The 16,404-nt window shown below is 36.2% G+C and overlaps 2 protein-coding genes across 3 annotated transcripts in view; both read right to left on the bottom strand.

The window, feature by feature from the left end:
- The window catches only part of Ak2 (Adenylate kinase 2), a 177,488-nt gene that overhangs the window by 75,221 nt on the left and 85,863 nt on the right, over positions 1–16,404 (bottom strand). The gene's annotated exons all lie outside the window — the stretch shown is intronic.
- Mpi (mannose phosphate isomerase) overlaps positions 1–16,404 on the bottom strand; it is a 24,572-nt gene extending 8,168 nt beyond the window's left edge. The window contains exons 1-5 of one of the 2 annotated variants that reach the window (XM_071585468.1): positions 16,136–16,404; positions 11,458–11,786; positions 7,184–7,292; positions 6,936–7,100; positions 1,252–1,425 (exon numbers count right to left, since the gene is read on the bottom strand). In XM_071585468.1, the coding sequence (XP_071441569.1) occupies positions 1,252–1,425; positions 6,936–7,100; positions 7,184–7,292; positions 11,458–11,775 (766 nt within the window). In that variant the 5' untranslated portion in view covers positions 11,776–11,786; positions 16,136–16,404. The remainder of the gene's footprint in view (positions 1–1,251; positions 1,426–6,935; positions 7,101–7,183; positions 7,293–11,457; positions 11,787–16,135) is intronic. The other variant, XM_071585469.1, reaches the window with a different exon arrangement.

Here is a 16,404-nt window from a genome sequence, read left to right as displayed (position 1 = left end):
AGTTTGTTTTCACTTCATAATGGAATTATTCCACAAAGTGTAGACTGGCCTGTCTTCTTGTGTTTGAACTTACTCTCAGTTTAATGACAGACTTTTGTGGCACAATAAGTGAGTGTGCTAGACAATATCTTTGTTGGTGGGCATCTGGTACTGAACCTTAAGGTAAAATATATGCCTATGATGGTGCTGCAGTCCCAACACATACTTTATTCAATTAAAAAGTGTAATTTTCTTTTTTTATTTTCCCAAGTTTTTATAAAATTGACATTTGGGATTAAATACATAGTAAGAACTCATCAAATTTTTACGTAGAAGCTAAATTTCAGTTGAAATTAAATATGTTAGAAGGGTAGACACTACAATACATTATGTTATATTCTGATGTTGCTGTGACATAAAAGAGTGGTCTATTATTAACCAACGATTGAGAAATACTGATATGAAGTTTATACGGATAGGTTGCAGTATATGAACAAGCACACTGTTCATAAAACCAATTTTTACTTTCCTCTAGTAAAGATTTTTCAGAATATCAGAAAGTTGATAAAAAGATGAATAGCTAAATGAAAGAGAAGAGAGGTGCTTCTTCAAAAACTGCATAATACCATAATATATTGGTAATTTAATAAAGCCTTTAGTCAACCATTGCAATTGGTGGTAAAATGCTGAAATCTCGACTCAAAAAAATAAAATGGGTCTCTGCAATATTTTTCGGCTAAATACAGATGACTGATTGATTCAAATTTCATTACCTTACTAAGTACCAAATTACTGTTAAGGGAACAGTAATCAAAATATGATACCCGTCATTCCACCCTATATATAGGTAATTCATAAAGAAGTTTATAATTATGAGAAAAGTAATATTTTCTTAATTATTATCTTCTAACATTTTTACAAAACGGTAATAGTACGTAGGTTACGATATTTCAATGGTCTCAATATAATAAGCTAGCACTGCACAGGCTATAGTAGGGACCTCTCAATCACAATTTGAATGCTTGCCCTCTGTCATCATAAAAATTTCTCTCATTCTTTGCCCTAACACCGATCCCAATGCCCCCACTTAATGCTTTAGGATCCTGTCATTTCATTAGGATGAAATAATTTCTGGCAAGTTAATACGCATATGCAGTTTCAAGTTGAATCATAAAATATGCACAGCTCAAGGAATACTTATGATAATGCAATATGAATTGGAAACCAAACATAATTAAGTCACAGCAACAACATCAGAGGAAAGATTCTCACCCATCTTTGACAACCGGGAAATGTATGCATTTGTTTGGACAGCAATGCGTTCATCGGGACATTTCATTAGCTCTGTGAAGCAAGCCTTCAATGCAGCTTCAGTCTGATGTTGTTCACTGTTGATCAGTTGAGATGCTATCTCTTGCCCTACCAGGTTTTGAAGTTCTACTATACCTGAAATGCAAAAAAGAATTTTGAATAATTCCCTTAAAATGAAATCATAATGCAGTGAGACATTGGTCAATGTCCATTACTAATGTCACTACGTTTTTGGCATTTATACACAGAGTGACACAATAGGACATAGGACATAATGAAATGGAATCAAAATTCTGTGGCTTTATGTTGTATAACAAGATTTTCATTTTCGAAGAGAATTTTAAATCAAAAATATGTTATGAAAGAAAAATCAAAATGAGATCAAAAAACAATATACGAGGGTCATCCGGAAAGTAGTACCCGTTCGTGAAATAAAGAGACAAAAGTAAATATTAACAAACATAAAAAATTTTATTTGAAAGAGGATACTTTAAACTACTTCTCAACATAATCTCCAAGCAAATTAAGGCATTTGTCATAATGTGTGACAAGTTTCTGTATTCCTGCTGCATAGTCCTTCACCGCCAGCTCATTGAGATACGCGAGGGACCCATCTTGCACAAATTTTTGCATAATGCAGATGGTGTTTAACAATTTCATGAACAATTGTTCGAGAAACATTGGGAAAATGCTCACAGATGTCATCAATTGTGACGCGCCGATCGTTCCTCACGAATTCGTCAACTGAGCTCACCAGTTGGTCTGTAATGACAGACGGTCTCCCCGAACGCTCATCGTCGTGTATGTTCCCCCTCCCCATGTTGAAGTTGCGACACCACCGCCGAACAGACGACTCGTCCATTACATTGTCTCCATACACCTCCTTTAATTGGCGATGAATATCACATGGGCGAACGTTTCTTGCATTGAGGAATTTAATCACTGCCCTCACTTCACAACTGGCGGCGTTCTCAATTTTTTTAAACATTGTAAACAATCACAGAAACAACACAGGCAATGCTAGCGTCACGCAACTTGGCTCAGAGAAGGCAGACAAGCCACTGAAGCTATCTGACCTCGTCCAGCGGCTACTCGCGTCGTCAGCACTTCATGCGGCACGAACGGGTACTACTTTCCGGATGACCCTCGTATGAATTAGGAAATACATTTTTTCATCAATAAAAAAAATATTAGAGATCAGCACAATAAATAGGTCTTTGAAAGCAAATATTTTTTATAATTTCCACATAGTACTGAACAAAATGGCAAAACAAAGATGAGAAATCTGTTGGCAAGAAATAACTATACTGACAAAAAATATTACGGCTACCAACATAGAAATCACTGTGATAGGAAATGATCTCAGATAGTGGAATGAGAAAATAAAGAATTTGGTAAATGGCCACTTTGTAGAACCAATGGCAAATAATATTGGAGAAAAAAAAGATTGAAATGAGATGTCTATTAACTATTACAAGTAACCATTGAATTTGGATATATTTAAAAAGAAATTTGAAATTTACATGCATTGAATATGGGCTGCAACTCTGATTACATTAGTCTTGAGTCCCTTAAACTATTGTCACAAATATTTCACCAGCACTAAACAGAAAAATACACTAAAAGCTGTATAAAATGATTACTTACAGCATCAGTGAAATATGGTTGTTGAAAGAGTGGTCACTCAATTCGAGGATAGGTTCTGGGGTAGATGTTTTTAAGAATTAAAATTGCACAGACACATACATTGAAAAACTAGGGAACTCTTGTCTTATTTGCACCTACAGAAATTGCACTTTATTTATCATTATTTATCCTTTATAGGGAAATATTCTTGCAGGGAGATTTACTGTAAAATTAAATTAGTGTGCACATAGCAAGCATATTGTACAGCATAATAACATGTATCCTGGTACCACAATATTTAAATTTTCCATAGTGTAGAAATCACTGTGATCTTATTCTTAAAAGTTATCTTTTCACTCAGGTACGGACCCGAAAGAACACAAAATTAGGGCAGAGGGCCAGACAAGATTCTCTGCTTAAAAAGCTAAAGCAAAGCCTTTATTAATTTTATTTAGAAAGATGCCACAGTTTTCACATGAATTAAATTTTATCAACATCCGGTACATGTAATTCCAGTAACTTTCTTCTTGACACATCCATGTATATTTATCTCCTGTGACCTCTATGACCCTGATCTCCATGCTCATGCAAATACTCTTCCCTGACATCTTTGACTCATTTTCTTGCTCTGTCAACCCAAAGTAAGATGCCATGCGCATGATATGAAGATACCATGGTAGTCTGTACTTCACAAAAAGACTTCCTTAGAGCTTAAAAATGTTTTAGGGAATACCTACAGAAACAGAAAAGATTCCCAGCAGGGACAATTAAGCTCTCAATCACCTTGTGCAAAGAGGCACCTAATAATGGCAGGTCCTACCATATGGGAAGGGTCCATGTCTGAAGGGATTTTGTTGTTTCACTGAATCTGAAGGTCCAAATCTAATGCATGGAGGCATCTTCAGGAGACTACTCTAATAAAGGAATAATATTGCTCAGGGTTTTTCCATTCAAGCAAGACATTCCCAGAAGTTAGGCTAAACAATTATTTACGACTATTATCAAGTGCTGACAAATTTCTATTCAAGCAGTGTTTGTTTGGATGCCATAGGTGGAAATCTATAAATATAATTGTTTTTAACTACATACTGCTATGCACTTGTATCTGCTAACTCAGAATACATGGTGTCACTTATCTACAGTTCACTGCAGCCCAAAAAGAGTCGGAAAATTAAATGCATTGACAATGTAGAAATTAAATTTGGTTTAAAAAAAACTGGTATTAAGAGGGGTAATCCCTGAATTGGAGTGATCATTAAGAGAGGTTTCCATGCACCTCACTATCAAATATCATTGTAATATACTACAACATTATAAAAGACTATGCACATTTTATAAACTCTAATGTTAAGGCATGTAAGCACCAAATTTTGCGGAATAATAGAGCTGTACAACTTTACGATGGCCTACTAGTTAATGAACCATTAGATTATTCACTATTACAAACCAAATTTAAAACTGTTCCTAATTCTTCCACTACCAAAACTTAAAATTAAATTTGGAGAGAGTTAACTACTTGTGTGATCTTTGCCTTGATGGCAGTCTGGTCACAAAAACAAATTATTTATTGTTTTTTCAAGGAAAATTCTAATTAAAAATATTTCTAATCATGTTTGGGATGATTTTTAACTACATACTGTCATGCCCTTGTATCTGCTAACTCAGAATCCATGGTGACACTTATCTACAGTTCACTGCAGCCCAAAAAGAATTGGAGAATTAAAAGCATATGAGAGAACGAAAGTACACAGGAAATATTCAATTAGGTGTACAATATACTTATTACTATTTCATTTGGATTATAATGGTATTGCATTACTGTGAATAACTTATTAACTAACCCACCATATTTATAAATGCTGCATAAATATCACTTAACATAGCAGTTAGCATTATCTGTAGTTTCACGTAAAGTTAGTGGGTCTTTGAATGAATAAGGGAATATGAACATGGAATATCTATGGACATTTGGGCACTAATGTATTATACAGAATCACAAGGAGGCTGTATTTATTGATCTAGTGAAACTTGACTTACTAAAAAAAGGAGCTTCATTAATACATATCATAGGAAGTGCATTTAAATATTTTTGAACAGTTGCTGCAATTATCATTTTACTCCATGCAGTAGGTTCATTTAGTAAATGGCTCTAACATTCAAGAAAATGATATAATAAAATAAATAATGCTAAAATTACTAAATTTTATTTTATAAAATCTATAACATTAACAGCAGTTTATAAAAAGAAAAACACCTATGGCATGAAAAAAGAATTATTCAAACATTGAGCATCAAAATGTATGTATTGATAAAAATAAGATTTCCATTATTGAAATAGAAAGAAAGACTCATACTTTTCCACAGATTTTATTATACGGCACGACGCGTTTCACCGACTTGCGGCATCATCAGGTACAAATTTGCAAAACAGACAGAGCAAGCATATATACCCTCAGGACAGAGTGGCGGCGGGGAGGGTTGGAAGGATTTGAGGGGGGTGGGGGCTCGCAGGTGCGTTGATGGATTGTTTTGACCATTTCCAGGCTAATTTCTCGGAGAGGAGTGGGGAGGGGTATGGGAATAATTGCTCATTACAAAGTGTCGTGTTGGGGTTCACCAAGTGCCTTCTAATCTCTAATTGCTCGAGAGCGTCCATTTTTAATCCTTTTGGGAGTGTGTGTAATATCTCTGGGACAAAGTCACTGCTGTGGTTGAATTCTAGTAAATGCTTGGCGAAGAGAGAGTTGTTATTCTGATTTTTGTGACACCTAGCGTGTTCCTTGACTCGTAACTTGATATTCCTGCCGGTCTGACCGACATAAACGCTGTCGCAATCCTCGCATTTCAGTTTATAAATGCCTGATTTGGAAGGCTATCCTGGGTGTCTTTTCCATTGGCTAGAAGTTTGGAGAGGGTTATGGGTGGGTAGAAGGCTGCTTTGAGTGAGGTGGGTAGGCAGTTGGAAATCCTATATGAAAGATCTCCCAGAAACGGGATCGAGCACCACTTAAAATCTTTAGATACTGCGGGCTGTGATACGAAAATGCTTTTTATGGCCATTGCTTTTTGTTTTTTCCGTAGTAATGTGTCAACTAGTTTGGGGTTGAAACCATTGTTGGTAGCTATATTAGTGATATTCACGAGTTCAATTTTGAAGTTTTTGGGGGAAAGGGGGATGTGTAGGAGGCGGTGGATCATGGAGTGGAGGGCTGCGTGTTTGTGAGAAAAGTGGTGTGCGGAATCATTAGAAATTATATGGTCTGTATATGTGGGTTTCCTATAAATTGCAAATTCGTGTCTATTATCCCTAATTGTGATTGTCAAGTCGAGGAAGTTGATGGTGCTGTTGACGTCTTTTTCCATGGAGAAGGAGATATTCCTATGAAGAGTGTTTAGGAAATTAAGGAAGGAATCTGTCGGTTGGTTCCGGTCCATAGGCATAGTATATCGTCAACGTAACGAAACCAATAGCCCACGTTTTTGTTATGCTGATTGTCAGCATTAAAAAGATGTTCTTCTACAGAATTGAGGAAGACTTCGGCTAGGAAGGGGGACAGTGGGGAACCCATAGCTAACCCATCCGTTTGGCTGTAAAGGGTGTGGTTGAAACTAAAATAATTCTGGTTAACTGTCATTTTGATGAGGGGGACCAATTCGTCTGAGATATTTTGGGCAATGGTGGAATCCTTGAGTAGTTCTTCCACCCTAAGCAAAGTTTCCGATATTGGTACGCAAGTAAATAAATTGCTAATGTCGAAGGAGACTAGCCTCGCTTTTTCCGGGACATCAATATCTTTCAGTCTTTCTTTCTATTTCAATAATGGATATCAATTACTTCCACGAAGTGAAGCCTGAAACAATAGAAAAATAAGATTATTAATTGACCAAGTTCATCGAAGAGCTGTTGACAGACCATGATTAATCCTTATGTGGAATAGGTATAGTTATGATTTTATATTGACCACACTAATGCAATTAATTTCATAAAAATAAACAATGAACAAATTAAATAAACATACTTTTTAAGAAACTTTTTATCTCCTCTACTGGTCTGAACCCGCACAATGCTTCAAATGGCGTCAAGGCAATGGCAATCTCAGGTTTATGATTTGGATCCTTATAAAGGTTTGGATTTTCTTTGTGTAGTTTCTCAGCATGTTCCTGCGTAATGAAAATGTTCAAGTCTATGGTTTATCTTAATGCAATTGCATATTAACACAAAAGAAAATTTAACGATGGAGCTACATTGAGAGAGGAATAATTTTACCTGATTGAAAAACACAGCGATCAAAATGAGGGCTGCTTTGCAAATGAGTGAGTGAAACCAATTCCATTTTATATCCCGCAGAGTATTCAGTACATGTCTGTTGCAGTTCCTTTCCACCACAGAGAAAGGTGAAGGAAGGAGATTCAAAATGAGCAGTCATGAATAATTTAAGTATGTACTGAAATGAATGTCTCCAGACCAAAATATAAATTAACTCAGACCTCCAACCATGATACTTGATAAATTGTATTTTTCTCTTTATATAAATTTTGACTACACACTTGATACATGATATTACCCTCAAACTGGCTTTAATAGGTAGATCTAAGGGAAATTACATGCGTTGAAGAAATTTTTCGTAGTGTCCCTAATGCCACTAAACAAAAATATGATGTAACGACTGCTAGCAAAAACCCAATAGCATTACACGAGGGATATGGTTGACGTGGCAACATCCCTATGATTTTTATAGAATTAACTCATCCAGTGGTATCCACTAGGAGTTTACATTCATAAATATATGCTCCTTTACCACAATGTACTAGCTTTGGTGAAATGTCTTCATCTTTCATTATTACAATAAGCTGTTTACTTATGTTCTGGCCATGTAAAAATAACTAATTTAGGAAAGTAGGGTGATGTGGATTGCCTGTCTGTTTCATGTGTCATGCCACTGAACTCATGGACCCTCCTGCGTATAGTAACTAGGTCATTTGTTGGAAATGAAATTTAAGCACAGCACTTCATGGAATGGATTTTATGATGTTACTAAGAATGTTTAACATGGGTTTCAATGAGAGGGCAAATTGGAAGTTTTCCTGCCTAAAAGTATGTGTTAATGTGTTTTCCAAATATCTTTCAACATCATGGATCAAGTGCCTGGGCACCCATGGGGCTTGGAGATGCAGAAACTGGAAATAAATGACATTTTGTGTAATTGTGTCATTGAAAAACTTAATACAATACCATTTAGTGAACTGTTTTGTAGATATGCAAGGTTATTCAATATGAACAGGTGACTTAACAATTTAATACGAGGGTCATCCGGAAAGTAGTACCCGTTCGTGAAATAAAGACACAAAAGTAAATATTAACAAACATAAAAAATTTTATTTGAAAGAGGATACTTTAAACTACTTCTCAACATAATCTCCAAGCAAATTAAGGCATTTGTCATAACGTGTGACAAGTTTCTGTATTCCTGCTGCATAGTCCTTCGCCGCCAGCTCATTGAGATACGCGAGGGACCCATCTTGCACAAATTTTTGCATAATGCAGATGGTGTTTAACAATTTCATGAACAATTGTTCGAGAAACATTGGGAAAATGCTCACAGATGTCATCAATTGTGACGCGCCGATCGTTCCTCACGAATTCGTCAACTGAGCTCACCAGTTGGTCTGTAATGACAGACGGTCTCCCCGAACGCTCATCGTCGTGTGTGTTCCCCCTCCCCATGTTGAAGTTGCGACACCACCGCCGAACAGACGACTCGTCCATTACATTGTCTCCATACACCTCCTTTAATTGGCGATGAATATCACATGGGCGAACGTTTCTTGCATTGAGGAATTTAATCACTGCCCTCACTTCACAACTGGCGGCGTTCTCAATTTTTTTAAACATTGTAAACAATCACAGAAACAACACAGGCAATGCTAGCGTCACGCAACTTGGCTCAGAGAAGGCAGACAAGCCACTGAAGCTATCTGACCTCGTCCAGCGGCTACTCGCGTCGTCAGCACTTCATGCGGCACGAACGGGTACTACTTTCCGGATGACCCTCGTATTAAAAGTGAAATGAAGAACTATAGTTGGCACTCTGGTCAACTTGTATACCACAGTGATTCTGGCTTGGTTGAGTTCTACAAAATTAATATTATATTGGGATGGATATGTCTCCTCGTCTTTAAGGAAAAATTTGTCTGGAATATTAGTAGCTGTAGTGATTTGATTGGATTTACAGGACTAGAAAATTAATAGACAAGGTGACTTTATTTCATCTGGTAAAAACAACAGAACTGAATTCTCTTAGAATGATCACCATAGAGTATCAATTGGCAGACACTATGATATCATTGAAAAATTTACTTCTAATTTTTCTATTTCATGTTTTTTTTCAGGGTATTTTTTTTTCTTGTCTAAAGAGAAAAAAATATGTTATCTTCCTTGGACCCATGGCCACGAAAAGCTATCTTCACTGGCATTAGATAGAGAGATTTTTGGGGTGGGGTCCATTGACAGGAGCCCCAAGCAATTAAAGACCTCTTCAGCACATTGTGCCAATCCATGTTTCACTGGCCTGCCACATGCAGGCAGGGACCAAGAGCACTACTGTTGAAGCATTGAGGTCACCCATCCAACCTCCATCCAGAAGACGTAACGTTGAATAACTTTGGTAACTAAACAGAACCTGAGTTTAACATGACTTTGATCTTAGCCATCTTTACAGGCATACTGAGTAACACATATCACAGCTGGAGAAACTTGGTGCTTAAAGGATGTTTGGTAATGATGTCATCAAGGTTTAGAAAGGTTTGATGGTCATAAAAGTGACTGAGTGACTCATGACAACTTGGTTGAGGTAGGATGCTCAGGAAGTGGCGGAAGGCAGGAGAGAATTAGGCATTGGAGTTATTGTACTCGTAATGAAAGATGCTATGAAGTTACACAATGTGACATCCTGTCTGACAGCTCCCATTCTGAATTATACTTAGGTAGGGAAGCTAGTACACTAGCCACCACAACCTGATTCCTGTTTTGGTTACAATTCCCAAGACGGAAGCCCTCTCCTAGGGCCATCACACACACAATTTGCACTCACTTCCTCAGGTTACCTTTACATTTCCACCCTCACTTTGCCTATTAAACACATAGTGAATGGAGGCTGGACGACACACCTTGCTCTCAAAGTCATATATATCGCTTCAACAAGTCATGCATTATAGCCAACCTAAAACAATTGGCAACACTTCTTGCTTAAAGTAAAATGCTACTTTTTCTGACAAAAAGTTCCAAAAAATATTTCTAGAATAATTCTAACAAAGTACGCATATTTCATGCGAAGAACCATTATTGCTACAATTATTCTTATACCTTAACAGAAACCACTTTCCAATACCTATGCATCAAAAGTAGCAGTAAAAATAACAAAGAAGCAATTATTTTGTTGTTTATCCACAAAACTTAGATGATAGTATATTATTTTCAGACTGGAAATCAATATTATAAGAATTAGAAGGTAATAATGGAATGCAAAACAGTACCATTATCACATAATTCAACCCAAAGGTTGGTTTTGACAAAGCTCACCTTCTACAAAGCCCTATATGGTAAATAAAATTCACTCAAAGAGTGTAGGAGGTAAATTCTTAGACCGCACCACTTGGATTTCCCATGAAATTCTATTAAAAAAAGGGTTTTAACCAAAGGCATAGGTTTTGAACTCTGACTACCCAATCAGCTGTTTGTTCTACCCACTAGGCTGATGCATACATCAATGAAAATGCATTGCTGTATTTGGAGAGCAAAACATCCCAAATAAATGAGGAAGTAAAAATATAAACTGTGAATGACAAATCCCTTATTCAGCAGAAACTTTCTATAAATTAATGTTTTCAAGCTTTAATTTCCGGCAATCTTCGGAATTTGGGAAAGGTATGTGCACTGACTCAGAATCAGTTATTGTCTCTCCCCTTTTTCATGTCACTGAGGGGAGCGTAAGGGGTGAGGAGCACATTCATTCACTCAATTTACCACTTGTCCCCCTCCGTCCAATGGTGTCCCCTCCTTGCTTGTCTACACAATTCCAACTGCCAAATCACCCTTAGCCCACTTTTTCAGTCCCCTTTACATTTCCTTTAGCCCATTTTTCATCCAACTACAAACTATTCACCTCCCTCCAATTCTTCATAAAGATATATTAACTCGATTGTTGTAGGACTGTGTACCTGAAGATTTGGTGGCATGATGCATTGGCCATAATAATAAGACATTATTAAGTTGATTCCACAAATTTTTCCCTTTATCCATTTATGAAATTTGTTTTATGATAGCATTAAATGGATTTAAAAAAATGCTTTAATCATGAGCATTATAAATATGTTTCATCTTTAGATGTCTATGAAATGGAAAAAGACATTTTCACTTTATATTTGACATGCTGAGTTGTTCTAAGAAAAACAAGTTGTAATAAAAGGCATATATTTAATTTAAGTAGTTATTGACAGTACTTCACTTATGTTCATGATTTCTCAGATCAATGCTTTACAAACCTTGTTTGGATGAGCTTGAATAGATAGTGCTTTTTGAACAGAGAGTACTTTGAAGAGAAAGGGTAATTTGTTTCCAAATTTTTCTCTTGTCTTTTCACCAAGGCATTCTGGATTGGAATTAATCCAGTCCTCAAGGTTTATTTTACTCTCCTTCAATGTGGATGGCCCATTAGGATGAGTCCCCATCCACAATTCTGCATACGGAGCACTTTCATTAATCAGAAGGTTTGAGTCCGAACTGTTTTTCAGAAGAGCCACCTCACTTTCCAGTCCTAACTTGCCCCAAGCATACTGCTGCACGCAACAAGTCAACTCCATTTTAATAATACCTGAAAACATGATATTCACAATGTGTGAAACCATTAATATTATGAATCAATCCTTATTATAAATAAAAATACGTGTATAAAATGAACATTCCTTAAATGATAGGACCCATGCATTCATATGGAATATTCATTGAAATAATTACCATTTTCACAAATAAAAATGTATAAAAAATGTAAAGATAACGGATTTGTCAAAAAATATACAGTTGCATGAAATTTGGAGTGTATTCTGATTCTTACTTCATGCACATCAATGTGTTTTTATGCCATCCGGAGTCTCCTGCCAATGCTAATCAAAGCTCTCTTGACATGCCCTTGCAGCAGGAATCAAGCAATTCCAGTTCAAAGGCTGAAGAATTTGATGCATGCACCAGGCACTTCAAAGTGAGGATGCAGAAATGCAATGGCAATATGATGCACTGGTGCTTCAGAGTACTTGAAGCAAAAATCGGAACACACTCCTTATTATCGTAAAATTATTGCAGTTATAAGCTAATTTTTAATGATCAAAAAATTCTGCATTAGTGTAACATGATTCTGGTTATATAGAATTACTACAACTATCAATCTCTTCATTTAAGTAATAACATGCAACTAAGGCTAATATGTAACATTTATAATTATTGAAATTATGATTAACGCTACAGTAGTAGTAGTATTTAGGGGAGGCGACCGACAGCTCAGGTCATTTGCGCCATAGGGGATGGACAGGAAAGGATGGAGAGAAACCCGGTGTCGGCATTAGCCTACTCTTTACGAAAGGCACCAAGGGGTCCACAGCTTAACGTCCCATCCGACGGATGGCGTACTCACTCAAAGTGCCCTCCACAAAGCACCTCAAGTAGGGATCGAGATACCTCTGAAAAATATTCAACACTGCCAGGATTTGAACCCAAGCCCTCTGGGTGGGAAGCCAGTACGATAGCCACCGCACCAATCCCGATCCCCCATTAACGCTACAATAATAGCAATGTATGTATGGGCATTGCAAGAGTGCCCATTGACCAGACTTGACTGTTGCCACCAGGACAATTGCCTAATTGCAACGATATAACTTCTTAAATACAAAAGATAAGTAGGGACATACTACTCTTTTTCTCCTTGGCTAAATACTAGACACTATTTCCTTTGGTTTCATTCATTGATTTCTCTCTCGTGCGAGTTTTTAAGAAAATGAGTGAGATAGGATAATCTTTGCTTATTCATATATCATTTGTTCTTTTCAAAAGCTGCAGACCACTTTCCATCATTAGACACTCAAGGGTTCTTCAGAATGGGAAGTATTCTATTCCAGTCAAAAGTGTAAAATCCATTAATGAAATGAATGCTCCTTGATTCTAATCCATTCTGTATTAGGTTAATAGCCTATGGATCAAAATAATTTCTCTTTGGCCACTACTTTTCTTAAATCCTTCACTTAACTGACTTCCATCATAGGAAATCATCTACTTTAATCCTTATGTAGATGATTTTTGATGCATGTTTTATCAAGTTTATATCCTAATATTTTCACTTTTACCTGCCCTGTTCTCCTAGTGAGTAGGTGCCTATAGATGCTTTTCTACAAGTGTACTCGTATTTTCACAGTTGAGTATAAGCATCATCATCACACTCTAAAGGCAATGCCTGATCGACATAACCACGCCTCTCTATTCATTGCTGCTTCCTTCAGGCTAGCAAACAAGTATGATGTCAAGTCTGTATCATGCTCCCTGTTCTTGAAGAAGGTAACTCTGGGACGTCATCTTGGTTTCTTTCCAACAACTTTTCCTTCAAAGGTTTTTTTTAAGTGCTGACTACGGCTTAGTACATGTCCAATCAGTGCTGTCCTTCTTTGTCCTATTGTTCTTAACAGCAATCTATTTTGTTGAGTATATGCAGCTGAAGATTTTAATAAATTGGCAAATGTTTCAGGGAAAGATACTGGAACAAGTGGAAAAGTCTAGTATGTTTTCAACTAGAGCACTGACAATGGAAGAAGCAAGAGGGAGACATACGTAGAATAGGACATGCAAAGAAGACTATTCACCAGGAAAAACAACTACTGACAGGAAATAGTACAAGTCTAGATATTAGACATTGATGATAGATGCAGTAGACAAAATGAAGATTAGCACAATTGTAAATATTGAGTACAAAATAGTGATGAAAATAAAATGGACCGAAAGAATAATAAATGAAGTCGGAGGAGCTCTATGGAATATCTCTTTTTTCTTCTTTGGTAGACAAAAGAGAAGACAGAAACTGGGTACTATAATTTAATGAAGGCCATAACTGAAGGAAAGGAGGAATGACGATGGACGGCAAAGGATAAATTTTAATATGCAGATACTAGAATATCAGTACAAAAAGCCATGGAGGATGGAAGACTTTGTCAGGGTATTGAATAGCTAAGTGAGTTGCAACAAACCAATCCTTGAATTGATAAACTATGATGCAAATGTTTTTTCAAGCCATCTGTATTATTCTAAGAGCAATATTATTGATTCCAGGGGTCTTTTCCCCATATGCAGGTTTAACTGCTACATCAAATTTTGTTCTCAGGACAGTTCCATTTGTTTTTAACAATGTTTAGTTTATATAAACTTGGAATTTCCCACTGTAATATTCCATTACAACTATCTTCAGTATACTGCTTCATTTTCAAGTGAAACAATACCAATAGATTCTTGAAAACTATGAAACAAATCGGAATGTTATGTTAGAACGTCAAAATGGAAAACTGTAAGGACAATGTATGTCATTATGACACAATTACATCATCTTAGAACAAATTGCACCAGAAATATTCATCAATGTTGTTTTCCCAATCCACCCTTTTTATACCAAGTCCTCTTCCATTTTGAAGTTGGTGTAATATTTTCATCCATTGAGAATGTCATTATTCTTATCCTGAGCATTTGCGCTATTCGTTATAGTGCAATAGAGCTCAGACACTATACAATGTATATTTGATATCACTACGCTGTAGGCAGCTTCAAACCTTGTGTATATATTTTGTGCACTTTGATTAAATAATTCATCCAAACTTACCCAACTATATAGCCTTGTACCCAATTCCATTTATGAACTTTTAACAGGTCTGACCTCTTTCTGTCATCGAAGATTATTTATTCCCTCACTTACCTTGTATTCAAGGAAGGAATCATAAATGTCTTCATCGATCTTTTATCTAGATAACTTTCCAAATTGGTCAACGTTTTTAACACTTGCTGGACTGCCATTGAACAATATTTTGTTCCAATGGATTGGAATTATGACCTTTTAATGTGCAATTTTTTTTTGCAGTTTATAGTGGTCCAATCTTCACATTTATTTGAATTTTCCGAGAGTAAAACTTTCTTCCAAATACTCTCCCAAGACCTACTGGTAATCCAGTCTAATATTGAGATTTGTAAACCAGAAAACATGCTTAATTTAAAAGTATCACCTACAGTATGTGAGTTTCATGAGAGTATATAAAAAATACGATAAAAATTGTACAGGCAATGCTTAATCGTGATCTAACATGACTCAGTTAGCAAAGTTTGACTTCATGTGAGCTCATGACGTATCCTAGTGACTGAATTCCCTATGGAAGGCACTTATTAGCAATACTTTAATGTATTAACAAACTCGAGCAAGGAGTATTAACCAGAGAAGCAACGGAAAGAGTGAAAGAAATGTGTAGCATTAGTATGGCTCAAAATATTCAGCACTAATGATGTCCGTTATTAGGTGAATAATGATTTACAGGAATGGTTTACCAACCTAATATTGCTTCAAAAATCTCAAACCTATATGGGCAGCCGTATGTTCTCAATAATTAGTTGGACAAAAGCCCTCTAAATGACCTTCATAATCCCACACAATAAATACGTGTCATAAAGGAATCAGTTTAAATATAGTACATTCTTAAGAGAGGAGCTGGTCTGATCAGTGAATATGATTAATCAAACTGAATTTAATTAAATCATCACCGAAACAAAAACGTTCGAATGGTAAAATCCGCTTTTTCAAAGCATTCCAATATTCCTCTCGCAACTTGACGCTGGAAATACCAAAATTTACCATACAGGCTGGCATCCTACCAGACCCCGACGCTAAGATTTATCGAAACCGTACATAAAAACGAAACTAGAGTATTTTTCCTTTTAAAATAACACTGGTTCGGTGACAGTATGCCATTTGCTACTTCAAACTTGTCATGCAATTTAAGCTAGCTTACATTAAGTTTGCTGTTACTTTGCTGACGACGAAATAGCAGCATTATGTCACTATTAGTGTACTGAGCAGAATAAAAGGCCTTATAAGGAAGTTTATTTTCTTATTGCATACATGTCTCTAAGCTGTATTTGTAAAATACTCACCTTAATCCTTGATATCGAATACTCGAACCTAGGTATTATCTTTGAAAAATTTCACAGTTCCACGAATGAGAACCAAATTTGTTCTAATTTTACAAGATTGCCAATTTACAAGTATCGCATAAAATTGCATCCTCCGTTCATATTAAAATCAAGCATATTAATTTTCAATTCTATTCTACTTTATGGTACTCATTTTAACCAAATGATTTGTCTCCACAATCCAAAATGACGTCAACTTTGGTAACATTAAGTTAATTATATTGGTAGCT

Source organism: Hetaerina americana, unplaced genomic scaffold (genome assembly GCF_022747635.1).
Source record: "Hetaerina americana unplaced genomic scaffold, ioHetAmer1.1.p SCAF_2, whole genome shotgun sequence".
NCBI classification, from domain to species: domain Eukaryota; kingdom Metazoa; phylum Arthropoda; class Insecta; order Odonata; family Calopterygidae; genus Hetaerina; species Hetaerina americana.
The sequence above is the reverse complement of the archived record's forward strand: the minus strand, read 5'-3'. Positions and strand labels throughout refer to the sequence as shown.